The 21,971-nt window shown below is 39.7% G+C and overlaps 1 protein-coding gene across 8 annotated transcripts in view; it reads right to left on the reverse strand.

Moving 5' to 3' along the window:
- The window catches only part of TENM2 (teneurin transmembrane protein 2), a 1,550,877-nt gene that overhangs the window by 614,307 nt on the left and 914,599 nt on the right, over positions 1–21,971 (reverse strand). For 3 of the 8 annotated variants that reach the window (XM_066591118.1, XM_066591117.1, XM_066591116.1), the window contains exon 3: positions 14,555–14,764. The exons of the other annotated variants lie outside the window; for them this stretch is intronic. In XM_066591118.1, the coding sequence (XP_066447215.1) occupies positions 14,555–14,764 (210 nt within the window). The remainder of the gene's footprint in view (positions 1–14,554; positions 14,765–21,971) is intronic. 8 annotated transcript variants of the gene reach the window in all.

The raw sequence follows: 21,971 nt of genomic DNA on the forward strand, positions 1-21,971 counted from the left end.
GCAAACCAGCCACATAGTTGACTAATAAAGCCAACCAAAGAGCCAAATTATAAAAAAAAAAAAAAACACACAGGGCTTGCAAAAAACAACAAATGACTGGCTGGAATATTCTAAATGCATGGATCACATATTTGGCAGACTGACGTTATCAGAAAGAATTGTTTGTGTTACATTTTCAAATAATGGTTGGCTTAAAAGGCCAAAAGTAACCACTCCTGCTAACTTTTCTCTTGGGTTTATGGGCACCTTTAGAGCACCACAAAACCCTAAGGTGATGTACTAGTATGTTCAGTCCTGTAGAACCGCTGGAGGTCTGAAGCTATTGACTCAAAATAGTAAAATCCATCATTATTGTACTGAAATATCTTCAAATCTATGACATAGCATTCTAGACTTCTCATTCTAAATATTCTTTCTAGGCCAATAAACCAATATCATGCATGGAAGTCGACACCACCAAAATATATAATAAACCTTTTTAATCCAATATATTCTGGATAGCAACATTTACAGTTCAGCGAATCACCAATAAGAAAGTGCTGTCCTGACATCCCTGGAGAAAGAATATTTTAGTATGAAAATGGCATGGCTCAGGCTGGTCTTACACTGTATGAACAAGAAAAACTGGTTTAAGCTAAAGCAGCTGCCACTTCTAAACTCCAGTATTTCTTGCATCACAGTATCAGCATGGGGATAGGAGAGAATGGTCTTGTCAAGTAAATCTGATCAGCTTCTATGAGAAATATTATTTGAAAGTGGATTTGGGTAAAGCTGAAGATGTGGCAAGAATGTAAACCACTCAACACAATGCGTATAAACAGCCACATGAATTCCCACCACCCACCGCCTAGAGAGCCCACCTGGGCCAGAGGTCAAAGAGTCAGTCTAATCCTGCTTCCTCTTCCGCATTTTCTTCCTCCATCTCCCTGTTCATGCAGTAGCCTCTGACCACAGAGATGCAGTTTTGTGTAGGAGTAGTAGCACGCCTACCTAAGGCTTCACCGCCAGAATTAACGAACAGGCTGCAGACTTCAGAGCCAGAAGTAGGAAATGTAGAGCAGAAGTTGTCCACCGCCATCTTCACTAACACACACATCTACCTCATAATACAGCGTGCCCCAGAGAGCAGCCAGTCATCCATCCCCCAAGCTTGCTGCTTGCAATGCCTTCCACAATATGAAGCTCTGTGCTATACCATAGTACTAGATGCCCAGCTACAATTTCTTTGTCCAAAAGAGCTGCCCCTGCCCTGCACCATCATGTGAGTGATAATGTGTCCCTGGCATTAAAAAACCCTGTCAGTGGCAGGGTACACCTGATCATGGACACATAGTCCAACAAGTATGGCTAGGGATGTTACATATCCTTAACAGCACACTGGGTCAATGTCCTGCAGGTGGGGCATGAAGTCAAAAGCAGTAGCTCACATTTCATTGTACCACCAAAAGTTGTGGGAAATGTATCCTTGTCTGTTCCCTCCACACTAATCTCTCCTCCACTACCTCTTCATACCACCTTTTAATACCTTCCACATTGCTACAGATATCCAAATGTGACCACCATAACGTGGTGCACATGGTAAGAACCAAACTCCTGTCCTAAAATTCATATGTCTAGGGTGCACAGCCACACAACCCAAGAGCTGTTAATGGCTTTACAGGCACAGGCTGCCATGTGGCTGACCCAGCACAATCTGAAGTCAGGCAAGGCTGTGTGTGACAATGGGACCAACCTGCTGGCAGCCCTTTGCCTCAATAATCTCACACACATACCTTGGCTAGCCAATGTGATGAACATAATAGTGCAGCACTTAATAAACAATTACCCAAGTTTACATCTAGTAGTGGAAAAGACCAGGAAACTCCTTACACATCACAAACCTCAGTTATTTTATTTGGACAGTGGGACCAGCCAGATGACACTCTTAAGCCTGACCCTATGTGGAATGTGGGTCATCACCTTTAGGTACTTTGAGGCATATGAATGCTTTTTATGCTGCAGTGCTTGCAGAAGGATTGTCACTTAGCCCATATTAAAACATCAGATAATTACTGGGTGGCCACCCTCCTTGATCCCTGCTTCAAGGCCAAAATTACAAATTTCCTTCTGGCAGTGGAGAGGGACTTCAAAATGCAGTGCTACCAGGACAGACTGTTACATAACCTGAGCACAGCATTTCTCTATGGCTGCAGAGATGCAATCTTTATTGCAAGATCAGTGAGACTATGGAACTTTCTTTCATACAATATTGTGATGGTTGATTCATTGTACAAGTTCAAGCGGGGCCTGGATTCTTCAAAATATTATCATCACAAGTTATGGGTACTAGTTTTAGAGAGATAAGACACTGTTCCCAGGCTTTATTTCGATTGCTATTTGTGGCATCAAGAAGGAATTCTTTTTTCCTAATATGGGCGAATTGTCATCAGCCTAATTTTTTTTGATGTTTTGCCTTACTATGGATCAGCACAGTTGAATTACAGATTGGATTTTATGGACCTGTGTCTATTTTCAACATTATCAACTATGTTACTATGTAAAATTACTGTAACAACTGAAATTGGATTCCATTATCCAGTGGATAAAATAGATTTTAAATTAATGCTGGGTACATACTCCTGCAGTTTGTTGATATTATTGTTGCCGATTCAGCAAAATTACAGTAATGTATAATTCTACCAATATTTTTATCATGTCCTTATTAGCAGGAGCATCATGGACTTGTTAAATATTCTACTTATTCTCTTATAAAAAATATATAGATAAAATGAAAATAAATTGCTACAACAAAAAATGTTTTGCAGTACTTTGAATTTTCCAGCAAGAGGAGAGAAATTAATGATGCAATTAAATTTTTGCAAGTTTTTATTATGTTTGCTTATTGCAAACATTCCCCAAGTTCTGTATAAAATATATTTTATGAATTCAATATATCAAGACAACTGACAGTACATTTAGAGACTACAAAGCCAATTTTTGTCTTTAGCTGTATCAACTGTATTTTCATCTATGCTTAACATTATTTACTTGTTACAAACAAAGTAAAACTCAGGCTAATAGAGATGGATCATTGTGTCTCTGAGCATTTCACTTCCAGTAACTATATCTAAGGTTTCCAACCTTTTGTACTTTGTGAGCCCCAGTCAATTCAGTGATGATCAGGAGTCACAGCCAACTGAGAAATGGAAGAAAGACATATTAAGATTCTTCAGCCAAAGTTAGCAGTGGTTGAAAAAGGAAGAAAAAATATAAAGGAAAGACTAAGGCTATGTTCACACCTGCACTATTACATTCTGTCAGAGGCTCTGTTGGAAATTCCGTCACTTTTGACAGGAAGAATATTGCATCATGCAGCGTTATTCTTGATCTCAAAATAACAAAAGACCTCAACAAAACCCTCAACGGACCCTATTATGAGTCAACCAAGTCCATCAGGTGCTGCATGGATTTGACATACAAGGGATCCATTACAGCTATACAATAAATAGAATTCATAGTGGAAATGTTGAGAAAGCCTTTGCTTCATTTGTATCCACTCCTGTGTTTGGAAAAATACCTCCACTAAAAATATATGTGTGAATAAAACCTTAAGGGGTTCTGTCATTAAAAAAAAAATCTATACTTACCTATTCCTCCCCTATTAGTCTACTTACCAGATCTTCACCTCACCTATCTTCCCCTGGCTTCTGCAGTCCCAGGTGGGTGGGGGTAACCTCATTTCAGCTGGCTGATTCTTCTCCTTCTTGTGAGGTTACGTACATTACAAGCAGTCTTCTTCCTGCCAGCCAATGTATGTTATGTCACAGTTTACAGGCCAGCAGCGGGAGTGCTGATCTACTTCAGAGATTTTTCATGCAAGCTGTCTCTGAAATAGATTAGCATTCCTTCCTAGCCAGTGAACAATGTGACCTTCACTGACCGTCCCAGAAGAATCTGAGGAATGCAGCCTTCATAACAAGCCGGCCGGCCTGCGGTGAGGTGACTTGGGGTCACTGCAGAAGCTCAGCGAGCAGAAGATGTGGTAAGGAGACTGATAGGGGGGGGGGGGGGGAATAGGTAAGTATAGAATTTTTATTTATTTTTTAATGACAAAACCACTTTAAATCATGATAAACACTCAGGGATGAAGCTACTATATGTGAAGCATAAGCAACTGTGCAGGATCCTATAGACAACTGCAATTCTTCCCATTGTCTACCATATTGCATGTAAAGAAATGTTAATGATTCCTTTGGTTCACAATTACAGAGTGCAATATGACAGGTAAATTATTACATCAATGAAGGATGTTCTAAAGAGGCTGACCTACAGAGATCACTTCGAGATCTCTTACACTCCAAGGGGCACACACAGCGTTTTTGCACAAGAACCCTCTTCTGTCTAACAACCATTAAAAAACAGAAGGAACAAGTTTTGTACGAGTATTTGTTACCTTCTTCTGTCCAAGTCTGCCCCTGTAAAAAATTTGGCACTTGGCCAAATCTAGTAAGTTTTATTCTTTCAGTCTTTATCTATTCAATTAGAGACTGGCCGAAGTTAAGCAATTAGTAATAGTGTAAGTTTTAAATATTAGAAATACATATTGAAGATAATAGGGTTGGCATCTGTCTGCAATATGGAATATCAAAGCCTTATGGTAGCCAGTATATCCGGTCAAAACTCAAGGTGCCCATCATGAGGATCACAACTGAAGATCACAAGCCAAATGTGCCTTCCGAACCACTGATCTTGGCGATATTTGTAGGTTTTTACATCATCGAGTAGCTGTATACCACACAGGATAGCAGTTTATTCCTTTAGTGTAAAACATATATCTCTGCTTATAGCTGTAGTCTAATCAGATATAATATAGGTGATGGCACAAGCAGAAAACTCTCAACGATATTGCAATTTTTAATATTTATTTAGCAAACATTTGTCATTAAAATCCCCCTATATGAAGTAATTCTGATCTAATCATCTTTTATTCTTCATCATGTTTAATATGGAAAAAAACCCAAAAGACTCCTAATCCCAAATATAGAGTTTGTTAGGTTTTTCTTAAAACTAAGCTCTAGAAAGTAGGTTATTTTTTCATCTTTATGCTTTGCACACTGTGTTTACTATTCATTCTCGATTAAGTGATCTAATATAGGAGATACAACACCAAAACAATTAGCCAATTAAAGGCAGAATGATTTACATACGATGGAGCTGTAACAGAATGATTGTTTAATGACAAAGGAGAACCATGCATTTCCATCGTATATTAATTACATTATGCTTACTCCAACTTGATTCTTCATTAGTGATTCCATTAAAGGAAGATCAGAGGTAGAAAGTGAGCTTTTTCCACACAGCAATTATAGTGTCAAACTTTTACAATGGAAAGGTTGCCTTCATTTACAGCGTAGTTCTACCAGTTATGATTGATGTTGCTTTTTCAGATGATAAACCAATTATCCCAATTACATATTGTCATTTTAAGAGTGTTTAAATCACATTCATCTTGAGCTGAGAATTTTGATGATGTTCAATAAAGACTTTTGGTGGTTTAAAGGGATAGATATTATTAACAATGACATTATTTTAACAGAGGGGGTGTAACAGATACAGTATGACCACTTGTGAAGTCTGCATGTCAGGTATATTATATTACCCTAACTGAGGGCAGCATAGGATCAAGGGGGATGCAGAGCTCTGGGATATACATTGTATTTTTCTGAGTGGATTCAGTTCTATGAGACTACGAGTTCAGCTAAACAGATCCTTACTGTTGCATGAGAGCTTTACCCGTATGCACAGTCATACAATAAGCTGTCAATCATCGTGTAGATATGATAATAGGGACTTACAGTCTCACTCTGGGTCTGGGCAACTTTCTGAATGAAAATACTGAATCAAATCATATTAACCTCTATATCCTGAGTGCAACGTCAACCCTACAGATGTGTACTTCCTTCCATTTTCTCTTGGTTTAACATATCCTGGGATGTGTGATATAAGATGACCAACATTGAGAAAGAACATGGTTTTGTGATACTCTGTTGAGAGAGGTGTATGATATTTGTCTATGCCTGTTGAGGGTTTTGCTACCATGTCTCGATAATGTATTGAATTCGTATTGTGAAAAATTGCGATCTCAACCTAAATTGGTGCAAAGTTAAGGGCGGACACAACTGCATATTTTATCCTTAGGAGATCTAGTGGATTGGCTTTAAAAAAAAACCAAGATCTGCATAAAAACTGAAAAGCCTTCATTAATTCCAGATAGTCTTAAGGCCCATTTAACATAATGATTATTGCTCAAAATTTGTTAAAAAGCCAGCTAAAAGTCAGCAAAGACTCTTATCAATGGCGAACACTGAGTTCTCAGCGGGATACCACTGATACTATTCTATCAGCTGGTATCCCTCTCATAGCTTTCAGCAATAGCTGTGAGAACAAAGCAGCTGCATGCAGATAACAGTGCTCCCACTGTCTTCTGCATACATCGTGCGCCTTCATTTACACAATAATATACTCTTAAGTAGCTAACTAGCTACTTAAGAGCTTTCTCGGGGTGATCGCTCAAAACTGTCACTCAAATTGCCATTTGAGCGATTTTTGAGGGATCATCTTTCCACTTAAAGGGGCCCTTATACTACTGATACCTGTTAACTTGCTGTAGCAAAAGATTCCATGCATTGAAATGAAGCTGGGAATGATTAACACCAGCATTGTGTTTGTGAAAAGGATTTTACCAATATTTAAATCTATCCAAAACACCTCACTTCTTTTTACTCAGATGGTCATGTGATCTCAATTCTGGTAGCTCAGATTTATTTGGGGTTATGATGTCTGAAACTAGTCAGTTTCTCAATCTGACTGATGTTATTACATGGACCCTAACACAGAAACTGCCTGGAGGGGGACAAAGACATCCCTGTCATATTTATTGATGATTACACAGTTGTAATAGAGAAGATCACAGCTCATCCTCCTGACTGTATACGTATGATCTGTAGCTTGTTTGGAATGTAATGATAATTAAACTTTCCCCCAGAAGGCACAGATGGCACAGCCTCTAGCTAATGCTGTGTTTATGCATCATGGGACTGATTTGAAAGTGAAAGCAAAATTTTCACCATCAGGATGATGCCTGATAATTGATAAACATCAGACAGAACCCTGTACTACATTCAAGTGGCTTCATACACAGAGAAGACATCCAAAGTGTAAAAGGCAATCAGATGAGGGGGGCAGAGATGGAAAAATGTGTTTTTGTATGAGTGGCCCTTTAAGTCTATGATTACCATAAAATAAAAAGTGCAGATAATTAGGGCAGATTAGTAATGTCAAAAAATATGGTTCCCACATTTTCTGTATATATATATATATATATATATATATATATATATAGTTCTCAAATATTTGACCATATAACTGCAACTGTATTTTAATGCTTGTAACTGGCATAAATAATGCGTTAAGCATTTCATTTATGTGTTTCATCTTCCATACACAAGAATGGTGAAAATCTGGAAAACTGCTCTCTCTCTAGCTCCAGGATTATACAAAAGAATAGTGCAGCATGCCACAGTTAAAGGGGATGCATATTCAGGTTGGATGAGTGTGACGTGTTACTCTAGTTACAATGACTGTCTGAAAAATATCACGCTGCGCATTCTTCATCACACTCAATGACACCTGCATTGTCTAACATCCCAAGCTCAAGGTAAGGTGTCTGTCTATAAAATTATGGTAATGTTGTCATCTCAAGTATGTGTCTCCTAATGTCACAATACTATTGTCAATCTTGCCTCACTTTTGCCACAAGACAACATCGGTAGTGATTTTTTCCAGAGAAACTTGTCAAAAGTATCCAAGTTCATAAAACATTTTCTTGCATATGAAGACAATGCAGCAGGAAGGAACTTCCTAATTGCTGACATATTGCAGAGTCTCAAGGCTTCTTCTCAGAGTTGAAAAGAACATTTTGTTTTCTTTTTCCATTAAGTTTGTTTGCAAGAATTAGACTGTAGAGTCTAATTATCAGCCTTCTGGTAATGAAATGATGGTAAAACTACAAATGTGACCTACACACTATGAGGGCTCATTTAATAACATGTTGGCCAAGTACTATTACACAGGTCACAGAGCTCTTGATTCCTTCTAATATTCCAAATAAATCACTGAAATGCGTATATTATTCTATGAAATACATGTTACGGCTAATGGAACTTTTTAAAAAGTGTAAGCTTTGTGTCCTACAATGACTGAGAGACATGTATCAATATCTTCCTCTTGAAGATGTATATGTAAGCAGCAGGTGACTACTACAGTGTCCCAAAGACTGCCAATTATGGCCCCTTCAACAAGTACAGCTATAACGACAGTGGTCTGCCCAAAATACCCAGCCATTGTAGAGGTACTCTACATACAGGAACGGGACTCTTAGCATAAGCAATCAGTAACAGACTATGATCAGCAGATTCAGTCAATAATGGTCAAGTAATTTACAAATCTCACAATGGTATAAGTCCCTTCGCATGTATCATAGCGAAAATGCTGGACATAAAGATGAAACCCACAGAAACTAGAAGAGCCAGGAGTAGCCATTCTAATATAGATGAACCAAAATTACTTCTTGGAGCTGAACACTTCCTAAGTTAATAGAAAGAACTAGTATGGTAATTACTAAATATAATGACATCTAAAGAAAAGTTTCCTTACAACATACAGTATGGGACTCCAAAGTTTTGACGTGTAAACAAGCAAATACAATTTCCAAATCTAATCTTCCTCATGTATATAATAAGTAATCAGCATTATTTATTATTCACTATCTGTATCAGATCTCAAGATCACTACACGTTGCTTTGCTAATAAAACACAAGATTGCTATTACTTTGATTTCATAATTTATGTGAATGTCCCCATCATCTATTAAAGGGGTTTTGTCATTAAGAAAAAAAAAAAAATCTATACTTGCCTATTCCTCCCGAGGCAGTCTACTTACCATATTGTCTACTCACCGATCTTCTCGGGCTTCTGCAGTCCCCTGGGTCACTTCACTGCAAGCCAATCAGATTCTTCTTCTGTTATGCAGCTGCAGTCTTGTTCCGGTAGGACAGTGTGGGCTACGTTATAGTATTGGAGTGTTCACTGCCTAGCAGGAAGCGCTGGAAGCTATGCTGGGCTAATGCCGAGACTGCGCATGTGTGTTGTCTCACAACGATAGTATAGGAATTCTTGCGTCGAGACTGCGTGCATACACAGTCTCGGCATTAGCCCAACATAGCATCCAGTGCTTGCTGTTAGGCAGTGAATGCTATATCACTAGTGACATAGCATACATTGACCTGCAGGAAGAAGACTGCAGGTAATGGATGCTTCAGTACCGGAAGATGACGAATCAGACGGCTGGAGGTGACCCAGTGGGACTGCAGGAGCTAGGAGAAGATTGACGGGGAGAAGGTGCAGTAAGTAGACTGCATGGGGAGGAATAGGTAAGTATTGATTTTTTTTTTTGTAATGACAGAACCCCTTTAAGGAAAACATCAACACAGACCAGCAGGGCTAGAACATTAAACAAAATAATGAATTTCTTTTGCCCAGATGCAGGAATCAGCTATTACAAATACCTAAAAACAATCAATACATCCACTTCTAATACGTCCACAAGGGTATATAAGCTTATCCCTAACTAAAAGACAGTACATACACGAGCACAACAACAAAGCAGCTTCCATGTCTTTACACAATATGCCTTCAAGAGATTCAACGAGCTTATTGCTCTGTAAACCTCGCTCTACCACACTACGTCTCCACTGACTTTGGGTCAAAGGTGATAAAAAGACTGGAAAACACAACTATCAAACTACAATGAGTACAACAATATTGATAATAATTTCATCAGATAGTACATAAAGAATATGAACACGTTAAAGTCAGAAAAACCTGTAGCCAAAGACTACGATATTTATCTTGTCCCTTGACCACTGTGCCTAAAAGACACATTTTACAGTCTATTGTACAGCAAATTCTGTGGGTGAAAGTGTTTACAGATCATTTACAGTCAGAATGCAATGGACGGGCCAGATACTTCATTACCGAGTGGCCCCATCAATATATCTCTGCATCGAATAAAGAGCTTTGCAAATATACTGCAATGGCCAACCTCTTCCCATTACATAAGAGGAAGGAAACGAACCCAATATGCAATGTGTATTCTGCATCGGTAGCAGGGGAATATGTTGCATCTGCTATGAGTCATCTGCTTATCTAAGCTCTGAAAGACGTAGGAGACCAATTTCTGAACTGAAAAAAAAACCAACTTACTATATTACAAACAAATGACAAAAAGAATAGGCAACTGGTGTTACTAGAGTATTATAGAAAGTCATATTGGGATCTTCGGCGCCTACACTACTTGATATGTTAACAGATACTAGGCTTCTCACAGATGTGACGCTTTGAGCCCCATAAATCTTGGTGTGATGTCTATAGTGAGTGTTTAGGTCATGGCAAAAAATATGTATTGTACAAGTTAAATTTACCAAATTTAATTTTATAAATCTCCAGAGAACTCCATGTAGACAAGTACTCCACCGCTAAACAAGCATGTTAATTGTTTAACAGGATACACTAATTGTTGTCAATATATTTTTCAGCCAATTATTTTATGTCAATGTTGATTGTTTTATGTCAGCTCCAACATAACATAAATCAATGCAATCGGATTTTAAACTACTTCAGTAGTAATATTTTATAGAACGATATGCATTGGTTAAACCAAGCTTAAAGTGGTCTTACGAGACTTGGAAAAACTTTGACAGGCTTTGAATTATGTAAATGACATATTCATCTACTCTAGCGGCTCCCCGTCCAGCAATGGTGCCCCAATGCCTGCCACTCAAACCCATAAGGAGCCAGCTGTGATCACGTACTGTTCATTGTGCATGCCAGCTTGCTTCCTCGAGATTTCGAGCAACGAGTACCAGGGCTCCAGTACTGGATGGAAGCCACTGGAGTAGGTATGTCAATTTTATTTCTTTTACACCATTCTAAGCCTGTGAAATGTTTTAAAGTCCAAAACCCTTTAAAAGATTGCCAGCTGGGGCAATCAAAAATATGCAAAATAGCATTTTTAGTTGGACAATACATTGGCCAATCATCCCACAATCATTACTGTGTAAAAACCGTGCAAGAATCTATGTCATTTTGACAGTCAAGAAATTGAGATCGTTGTGGCTTGTGACTAATTCGGAGGTTACCATTATGTAATAATATGATGAGTTACTGTTATGCTATGTTTATGTTTCAGAGCTGACAAGAGTGAGAGTCATGACTTATCATTCAGAGCTTTTCTGTGATTTTGACACAAACAGAAAGCTGATTATTGCATAGTAGGAGTATGCAGGATGTTGCCACACACAATTAATTCAGGGCAGATATTGCCAAGTCGTTCTCTTTAGGAATAGATATTCTCTAATAGTTTCCCTGCTTTACATCACAGTTAAGTGAAATAAGAAAAAAATGTGGTTATTGAGTAAATCTAAGAACAGATATGGCACACAGTTGAAAAAGGAATTAGATTTCCCTGTTCCTGTGATCTGTCCTCCTTAACACATTCTAGATTTTTTGCATGATACTTAGCACTTGCAAAAAACAAATATCTTTGAGTCTAAGAAGCACAATCACTAAACTCCCAGACCAAGAGAACCTTACTTCAGTGCCATATGCAAAACTAGTAAGTGTAGAACATGCCTGCTAGATCTTCCAAATAAACTGATATAACAGTGCATACATTTGAAGGAAAATGTTGAAGGGACACTAACTTAAAATTAAAAATCACTGGAAAAGGCAAGAGCATGTTTTCTTGAAGACTGTTGTGTTCCGGGGCTTTGGCAAATAAATGTTTACTTCTATGTTTACTTGTAGGACAACCACCTACCATTTGGTATTACTAGGAAAACACAAATCAGGTTACACTGCATCTACTGAATGATGGACCAAGCTCTGCATGCAAAGCTGGTAACAGCCTCAAGCGAAATGCAAATTAAAGACCTCTCACTGTCTAACCTGCCAACATAAGACGAGATGACTGCATCCAAACCACCATGCTCTGCTTAGTCTCTAGTGAAATCCCAACACTGGACTTTGAATCTGCAGGTATAGTGGCACTCACTCATATGTTCCTCTAGGAGTATCTTACAGAACATTGGTTGGACCTCTAATTCCTGTAGGACATACATGGGCTCAGTAGAACTAGGAGTAGAGTTACTGTGGTTAGAATAGAAGTTGGGTGCCCGATACTGTTAGCAGCTCCTAATGAATTGTGTTCTATCACTATATCAGACCTTCATTAATGCTGCTCCTATAGAATAAATAAAGTACTGTTATTATTGATTTAATCTGTAGAGAATTCTTCTGTATTAGGTTTATACTTGTATCAGATGATGCTCAATATGAATCTACTAATGCTAAAGTAAGTTTACAATGGTTGCACAGCAGTGGACTAATATTAGTGTGGAGATTAATAAGCACAACAGTCATAGGGCGTAAATGTACAACTATCTCTGACCCCTATCTTTAATGGCTATATAGCATTTGCTATTATAATAATGTTGCTTTTCCAACTGCATGATCATGTATGTAGATACAATGCCGGTACACTGCATTATAAATAAGTAATAGTTATTGATAGAGACCCTTCACGCGTCTCTTTTAGAACTCTTTAAGGCTAAGTTCACACTAGCATCTTTTGTTTCCACCTAGCTGTTCCGCCGTAGTTGTAGCCGAACGGAAAGAAATTGCTTCAGTTTTTCTGCCCATGGACATGGATTGAAACTGAAGAACTTCAGTTTCAATCCAGTGGTCAATTTTTTGTTGCCATTCCATTTTTAGAATTGAAGCATAAGCGCTAACTGCTTTTATTCCCAGTTCAAAAAAACAAATCAAGATGGATGGCAAAGTTTACATTTTTTCTTTAACATTGCTGTCAATAGAAATGGATGCGAAAGGAAAGCTATCTGTTTGCTTCCATTTTTCATTTGTTTTCTTTCTGTTTAGCTGCTCCTACAATGACACAGCTAGATGGAATTAAGAATGCTGGTATGAACGGCCCTAATGCTCATGCAACAAGTATTTAGTTGAAAGGGTTTAATTCATGTTCTCAAATGCTTAAAGAATTCTGACCTTGCCCTGTTCTCACCACAGACAGCCCTGCAGTAGGCTGCTGAATAATAACCACATCGCCCTTTTCCAAGCACCGTATTGGTGGGGTTTATTTTTTATCGCTCATAATTCTTTCTAAACTGTAGGCTAGTTTGTATAGCCCAGTGTTTCTTAGCTCCAGTCCTCATGGAGCCCCTACAGCACTGGCATAACATGCAGTTGCACCCGGGCCCAGGAGCCTTAAGGCGCCCATAAGGCACGCTCTTCTCCATACAGGGAACCCAGTACTAGAAGAATATGGCATTATATTTGGGTGCCCTGTTACAGGTTTTGAATTGGGGCCCAGGAGCTTTAAGTTATGCCTTTGTATTAAGCGGTTAAGAGAAATTGGGGGCCCCCAAGATAAACTTTTGCACCTGGTCCATGAGCCTTTAGCTATGCCCCTAGCTTATGGGTCATGTTTTCAGGATGTCCCATAGTAAGAACACCTGTGGCAATGTCTGAGGCACTGACAATAATTACATCACCTGTGTGATACTGAGGACATCCTGAAAACATGACCTGTTGGGGCTCCATGTGGACTGCAGTTGGGAAACACTGGTATAGCCCACCCACCTAGAGCGGAAAACTCCAACCTTTTATACCTTGTGGCCACATGCAACTTTCATTGATGGTCGGAAGCCCCATTTAGGTAACAAATGTTAACATATTACAGGTGATAAAACACAAAATCATAAAACTTTCAATTTGCAGGTTGACATGCCAGTTTGAAATTTGAAACATTGTTATTCTACCATCATATTACCACTGTTTGGGGTATATGATATGTCACTAAGATTCTAATCTAAATGTCACATTCCAGCTGTACACATGGCTATAACTCAAGCCTACTATGGCGAGCCACACAGCAGAGGGTTGCGAGACACGTGACCCCCAAGGCCACCGGTTGGGCACCTATGACCTAGAGTTAAACTCATCCTCCCATAGATTAAAGGTCTCATCTCTACTTGGCTTTCCTGGCCTGTTTCTATTTGCTATGTTGTATCCTTGTCGAGATGTCTATTCATGTATTTAATAAAAATAGATTATACAGCACAGTGCATGTTATATGCTGCATGTTAAGAATCTTCCAGAAATAGGCAGTCAATGTAAATGCAAAGCAGCTTGAGAAATCGGAGTCTTATTTTTCTGTACTTGTACATATATTCTAAATATAAATCATATTTCTGTGCTGTAAGACATTTTTGTCATAATGAATGATGATACAGTGGATAGAATGGCAGAGATACATCACACGTACACCAAATACATAGTGCATGATGAGGATTATCTCAGCACATTTCTGGAAACAGACATAAACAAAGAACAACTAATGACATACTGTATCACTTAGAGCTCGACAGAAGGTTCTTACCACTGCTGGAAGGCTGCTGTGAGCCTGAGCATGCTCTGAGCAGGTATGAGTTAGGAGAAAACTCCTCATCAGGGTTAGTGTCCATGATCTGATGAGAAGTATTGCTGTCTAGCAGTGGCATCTGGCAGCCTACGGGTGGAGGATTATGGGAGCTGGGGAGTTGTGCAGATGGTAGTAGGCTAGACGAAGATGTAGATGGGATGGGACGACCTGGGAAAGAGCAACAGGGATCAAAGGTCAGCAATGAATGTAATGAACGTGCACATAGAAACATTTATGTATATGTAACATTTCCAGAACTATTAATGGTATCCAACGAGGAAACAAGGAATTCTTATATCGGAGGGATATTGTGCATATTGCAGACTATACAGAACATGACCTTTTACATAGCAACTAGCGCTTTTGACAGGCTGGCTTTGGAATCATTATCTTAAATGAGGGACTATTATTAGTATGACCTTTTTGTTTCCAGATAACATTGTTTAAATGCAAAATTGCTATTTTGTTCTAATGATTAGCTTAATCAGACGCCATTTTTTCAGATCATCTAGTTTTTCGCACTAATAAAAGTGTAAGAGCATATTGAACACACATAGAACAGCCGATTATAGAAAGTATATAAAGCGGATGGTCCCCATAAAATTAAAGCCCAACTTTTCTTAGATGTCTTAAGCACAAATGGTACTTATCCGAGTATTCTGATTCACAGACAGGGAGGAGAGAAAGAAGAACAGAAGGTGACACGGAAGTGCACAACAGGAGGCACACAGGAGCTTTCTGATGAATGCATGTGATAATATTAAAAGGGCTAAAGCAATATTTAAAGGGACTTTTCAGTTTTCCTGACTTGTCTATTGCAGTAGATAGTTATAATTCACAAAAATACATTTCTTGAGCAACTTCTCTTAAAACTCTGCATTGTATCTTTTCTCTGCAAATAAGGGAGATGGGACAATATCTCTACAGTGCCACATATTGGAAGACAGCATTCCTGCAAGTCAATGTTAGACTCTTTATACAAGCCTTGTAACAATGACAGGGAATTGAAGGCCACGCCAGAATTCATACACATCTCCCTTATTTGCATATTACCCAGAGGAGCATGAATGGCCTTATATGTCTCCTCACTCACCTTCTAGGTGCTCTCCTTAAGTCCTCATGTCCACTAGGAAATTCGGGCCCATGCAGATTCTCCATGCAGAATCCCGCAGCGGGACCCTCCTTTCCCGCGGACATGAGGCCTGAAAATACAATTTCTTACCTGTCTGGATGCTGCGGCTTCCTGTCCATCACGGCCGGATCTTCTTTCTCTGTGCCCGGCGGATGCGCTCAACAGGCCGGCAGCGTGCCGCGCGCATGCGTTGTGCACTCTTTTTTTTCTCTCTGAACTCCTGTTTTCCTGCGCTCCCGCACTGGAGAGCAGAAATTCAGCTGCGGATGTACCGCGGGATCGGATGGCTTCCATAGGCTTCTATGGAAACCTGCGGGAGACCCGCAGAAAATGGAGCATGCTGCGTTTTATCTCACATGTGGGAGAAAACGCAAATCCATTAAAATGCCATCCGCGGGTGCAAATTACAATTCAATTGCCTGCGGATGGCTAATGGATCCCTATGGGCAAAATCGAATGCGGATTCCGCAGCGGAAATCCGCAATTTGATTTTGCCAGTGGACATGGGGCCTAAGAAGAAAAGTTAGCATATCTTTTCTCTGTTACTCCTAGAAATGTAAAATTAAATAAGTGACTGGATATTACCATTACCCTTGTCAGTACAGTAAAGCAGACATGTAAAGTGATCTGACAAGTCCTCTTTAACCCCTTCTATCATCCATACAGTTAAATACGTCCTACCTACGTATGCTCCGTAAAGTTAGGATGTCTATAGCTATCCAAAGCATATGCTGTATGTACAGCAGGCTTGGGAGCCGAACCTGCTCCATACATGGTGGGTATCGACTGTCTTTGACAGTTGACACCCGCACGCAACAGTATGATTGGTGAAAACACTGATTGCACTGTCAATTTTAACAGCGGCATATAAATGTCCCAATTCATCAAGATTTATATGTCCTGAATGGCCACGCCATGGAGGTACTATCTGGGTGCCATGGCAGTCTGGGGTTTTCTGAAGGCCCATAGGGCTGCCATGATTGTTTGCCGATTAAAATATAATATGATGCCATACCATAGTATTACATTATATTGTTTAAATGATCAAATAATCACAAGTTCAAGTCCCCTGCATAGACGAAAAAAAAGTAAAAATAAATATTTTTAAACTATTATAAAAATTGAAAAAATATATTAAAAATAAAGTTATGCTGGTCAAAATAAATAGCATATAATTTTTACTGCACCACGAAAACCGTAAAAATACTCCCTTCCCCCAAATTGCATAGTTTTTACTATTTCGTCCTATTTAGAAATTTATGAAAGTCTTTCAATACATTACACAATACATTAAATAGTAACATTGAAAAGAATGACTCGTTCCACAAAAAATAAGCCCCCATATAAATATGTAATTGGAAAAATAAATAAGATAATTTTTTTTTTAAAGTGGGAATGCCAGAACTGCAGAATGTGACCTGCAGGCGCATCAATGACCCTTGATCATGAAAGGGTTACGGTAATGGTTATGTCCTAAATTTTGACTGGGGGTGGGAGGGTAGATCTGCTTTAAAGCCTTCCATAGTGTTATGGTAACTACTGTGTAACTACAGCTGAAGGTTAGAATATCTGACATCTGGTTCCTCCTCATTTTAATCTGCCAGCTTTCTACTATAAATGAGAAGATAAAACACATTTTTGTTGCATTGATAATAAGTCAAGCAAACAAAAACACTTTTGTAACACTGCCGAAAATAAGAATTCTAAATATTGATTTTAATTTTACTCTGAAACCAGCCTCCAGGCACTAAGCTTGCCCAGAATTGATATATAAATGACATTTGGTGATAAAATACTAGGAAGTTACTGTTTAACATCACACACAGGTAGGTCACTGTTGACAATACAGGTTTCCTCTTCACAGATTGCATATCGATTATAATGAAATCAATTTGCATGTGAAACATTTTACATTATGTTGTCGTTTGATGGCCATTGTCCTCTACATAATAAAGAGTAGATGTAGTTGCGGTGATGAATAGCCATAGGTTTGTGACCTACAGAATGAACAAGTCAGCACTCTTTGTTTCACAAATGTGCTAAAGTTAGCAACTTTGCAATCACATAAAAGTTTAAGTTCCTACAGAAACATAAACTGGGGCTGAAATAAAGTGAAACTAATTGACTTCAACACATCATCCTTGACTACTTCCTAATAACCTTAGTGCTTGCAGAAAAATACATCCCTGATACAGTCAGTATTACCACAAACTTTGCTATATATCCAAATGCCATGACACGCAGAGTGTAAAATATTATACCAACAGTGCATAATAGAAAATACTGTAAATCCCCTGGTGCAAGCACTGCGTCATGACTGTTTTTGCAGGGTGGTTTGCCATTGCCTTCCCCAGTCATCGTTACCCCCCCCCCCCCCAGCAAGCTGGGTATTCATTTTATCAGTCATGGAAGGCTGAGTCAACCTTGAGCCAGCTACCTGAACCACGTGGGGATTTAACCCACAACCTGCAGGTCATGAGCGAGAGCTTAAGACTGCATTTCTGCTGCATTAACACTCTTAATTACTGAAACATTATATTTAAAGCCCTTAAAGTGAGGGAAAAGCAAATACAGGTTTTATTGGGATTGAAGGTGTCCATCCCAGCCCAACAGACTCAACTAAAACACCCCTGCCAATCAAGGTACCCAGAGTGTCTTCTATGATATTACATTGCATGATTGCCCTAAGGCACCTTTACACGAGACAGCTGTTGGGTGTATAAGCTCTCCCAATGATAATCACTGCTGTGTTTTCACACAAGGGCAATGGTTGCTCAGTGAATGGAGACTGAGTGGGCCAGAGATCTCTTCCAACTACCCACATCCATTCAGACTGAACAACTCCTGCTTAAACAGAGCAAAGTCACTCGCTGAAACAAAGCAACTAGTGAGTACTGAGCGATTGCCCGCTCAGTACCCTGCCAATGGCTGTGTGTACATGGTATGAATATTACTGAAAATTGCTGTTTCAAGGAATCATTCAGGTGATAATCACCCCATGTAAAGGTACCGTTACTGTACGGTCAGGTTCCTGGCATGACCCATTCAGGGACCTTTATGAGGATTGACTTACTGTAAAGCTTATGCACTAGAGATGAGCGAGCACCAAAATGCTTGAGTGCTCGTTACTCGAGTCGAACTTTCAGTGATGCTCGAGAGTTCGTATCGAGTAACGAACCCCATTGAAGTCAATGGGCGACTCGAGCATTTTTGTATATGACTGGTGCTCCGCTAAGGTTTTCATTTGTGAAAATCTTAGCAAATCACCAAAGTCATGTAAAAAAACACAGAAATGGATAGGGCAGGCAAGGAGCAACATGCAGGGCTGCATTTCGGGCTCCGAGGTCTCACTATTAAGCCACAATAGTGGCAAGAGTGAGACCCCCCCTCCCCCACTGTCAGCATAACGATCGTTCTCCTCTGCCACAGCTGTAACACCTGTGGAAGAGAAGAACGATGTTAGCCCATTGAATTCAATGGAGCCGGCAATACAACCGGCTCCATTGAAAGCAATGGGCTGCCAGCGAGCGTGGGATGAATTTTCAGGAAGGGCTTAAAAATGTAAGCCCTTACCTGAAAAAGAAAGATTTTAGTGTAAAAAAGAATAAAAATGCAGGCATTCTCTTCAATGGAGCCGCTGCTGCTGCCGGCGACTCCATTGAAGACAATGGTCCGCTGGCACACCTGAATTCTTTTTCAGGGAAGGGCTTTACATATAAGCCATTCCCTGGAAATGAATTAAAAGTGATTTAAAAAACAAAAAAAATAGATACTCACCTCCCTTCAGCTGCCGGGGCACAGCCGTGTCTTCTCCTGCTGTCCCCTGCACTGTGGTGCTGAACTGCTGTCATTCAGCTGAGAGCTGCCCTGAGCCAATCAGAGGCAGCATTCACTCACCCATTCATGAATTCATGAATGGGTGTGAGTGAGATCTGCCTCTGATTGGCCAGGCTGTGGCCAATCAGAGGCAGCTCATTCAGCAGGCTGGGATTTTAAATCCCCGGCTGCTGAATACTACTCACAGCTGTTCAGAGCAGTTCAGGAGAACTGCCAGCTGGCCGCAGCTGAACTCTGTCTGCCTGGACCAGGTGAGTATATATATATTTTTTTTTTTACACATTTCTGGATGAATTGCAGGGAAGGGCTTATATATTTAAGCCCTTCCCGAAAATTCATTGTGCGATCGCCGGCAGCCCATTGCTTTTAATGGAGCCGGCTGTATTGCCGGCTCCATTGAATTCAATGGGCTAACATCGTTCTGCCGGGACAAGGTGAGTAAATGTTTTTTTTACTTTTTACACATTTTAGGATGATTTTCAGGTAAGGACTTATATTTTTAAGCCCTTCCCGAAAATTCATCCCACGCTAGCCGGCAGCCCATTGCTTTCAATGGAGCCGGCTGTATTGCCGGCTCCATTGAATTCAATGGTCAGTGCTCGTTTAATCGAGACGAGCACCGCGTGGTGCTCGTCTCGAGTAACGAGCATCTCGAGCACCCTAATACTCGAACGAGCATCAAGCTCAGACGAGTATGCTCGCTCATCTCTATTATGCACCCATGCATTATGAGTCATTACCACATATTATTAGCCAATTCCTATATAGGATCCAGGGCAGGTCAGGAGCACTACAACAGGGCAGGTATTTAGAGCACTACGACATTGTAGGATATAGACATTAAATAACCAGAAGGGTTGTTGATCCAGGGATCTTCCAACTGCTGGCCTTGGAGTCAAGTAGAACCTTGTCAAGTGTTGATCCAGGTTAATTCTAACTGCCATTATGGAGTCGGGAAGGAACTTCTTCACCGAAAATGGGTTAAATTGACCTCTGCCTCATAGGTTTTTTTTTTGCCTTCCTCTGCATCAACAAGAGGGATGGGGTTGGAAACAGGCTCAACAGTATGTACATGTGTCTTTTTTCAGCCTAGCATACTGTTACCATACTATGTTAACTACTGATGAATTAAAGGAAAACACTTGTTGATATTCTAATCATCTGGGACCATATCGTTGAGATTATAGGATGGGGTCTTCTTTCCAGGCAACAGATATTTTAACTACCAAGGTGCAGGAAAAATGCCTCCTTCATTATAAGAAAAATACAAACCCCGTTAAGTCTGAATAAGGCACACTCCCTTATACTGGACCGTTTCCTATAACTTCACAAGCCAACCAACCAAGTTTGATACATAAAAAGTGTGTCGACACCTCAACACACCGAAATACTAACATTGTACTGCGGCTCTCACATACAATTTGTGTCAAAAAAGCAGTGAAATACTATAGAGATCATTTACCAGTCAAAGCATCAAAACAAAGCCGAACCGCACGGATAAACTGCCATTCTGTAATTTCGGGTTGCTCACTGAATGAATCCTTTTCCTCACATACGCCGCAGTGATATTCAGAGGTTGTAAACGTGACATGTGGAGAAAGTGCTTCATTTATTTTTCAAAATGCATCACCTTTACTTAGATGCGCTGCCCTACTGTAATCTTCTAACCAGGACAGACTGTTTCACCTGAAATTCCCTGGCTTCCTATACAACGTGCATCATAGAGAGGCGTACAAGGCCAAGTAAGGTCACAACACAGCAATATTTCATAGACGATGAACAGATTTTCCTAATCCGCACTGGAGGGTACATTACTCTTCTGCGTTAGGGGTATTTGCAAAGAACAACGAAAAACCGTACGACCTATGAGCCCTGAAGGTCGTCGCTGTCTGCAATTGTGCGGGTTTATAAAGGTGGAATAAACTATATTTGACGGCAACTTTGTTGATGTTCCATCTTCAAGAGGAAGGGAAAAAAAAAACTTTGGATTTCATCTTCTGTAAATTATTATTTTCCTTATTTATGATATGACAGCACCGAGATATCTGCATTTAATTCTCAGTATAAAAAATGGCTTCTCTTTTCATTCCAGCATGTGCAAAATAGATACTCTGCTGTGTATTGATGAAATACATGTCACACAACTCATAAGGAGACGTAAAAATTCTACATAAATAAAATCTGTGCTGTACGCGGTTAAGAGCAGTTTTCTTGTCATCATTGTAATGTGCGGTTAGGCTAAATAAATCTCAACTCTCTTAACTTTTGGACGAGGAAAGGGAAAGAATATCTAAAATAACTGCATAGATAAAAACCTAAGTGTTCCCATGTTGCTAGCAAACCGGGATAGAATGATAGATATGAACTCTAGGTTTTATACACTACATTGTGTACTATACACTTACC

The sequence above is a fragment of the Eleutherodactylus coqui genome, chromosome 2, assembly GCF_035609145.1.
Source record: "Eleutherodactylus coqui strain aEleCoq1 chromosome 2, aEleCoq1.hap1, whole genome shotgun sequence".
Classification (NCBI taxonomy): domain Eukaryota; kingdom Metazoa; phylum Chordata; class Amphibia; order Anura; family Eleutherodactylidae; genus Eleutherodactylus; species Eleutherodactylus coqui.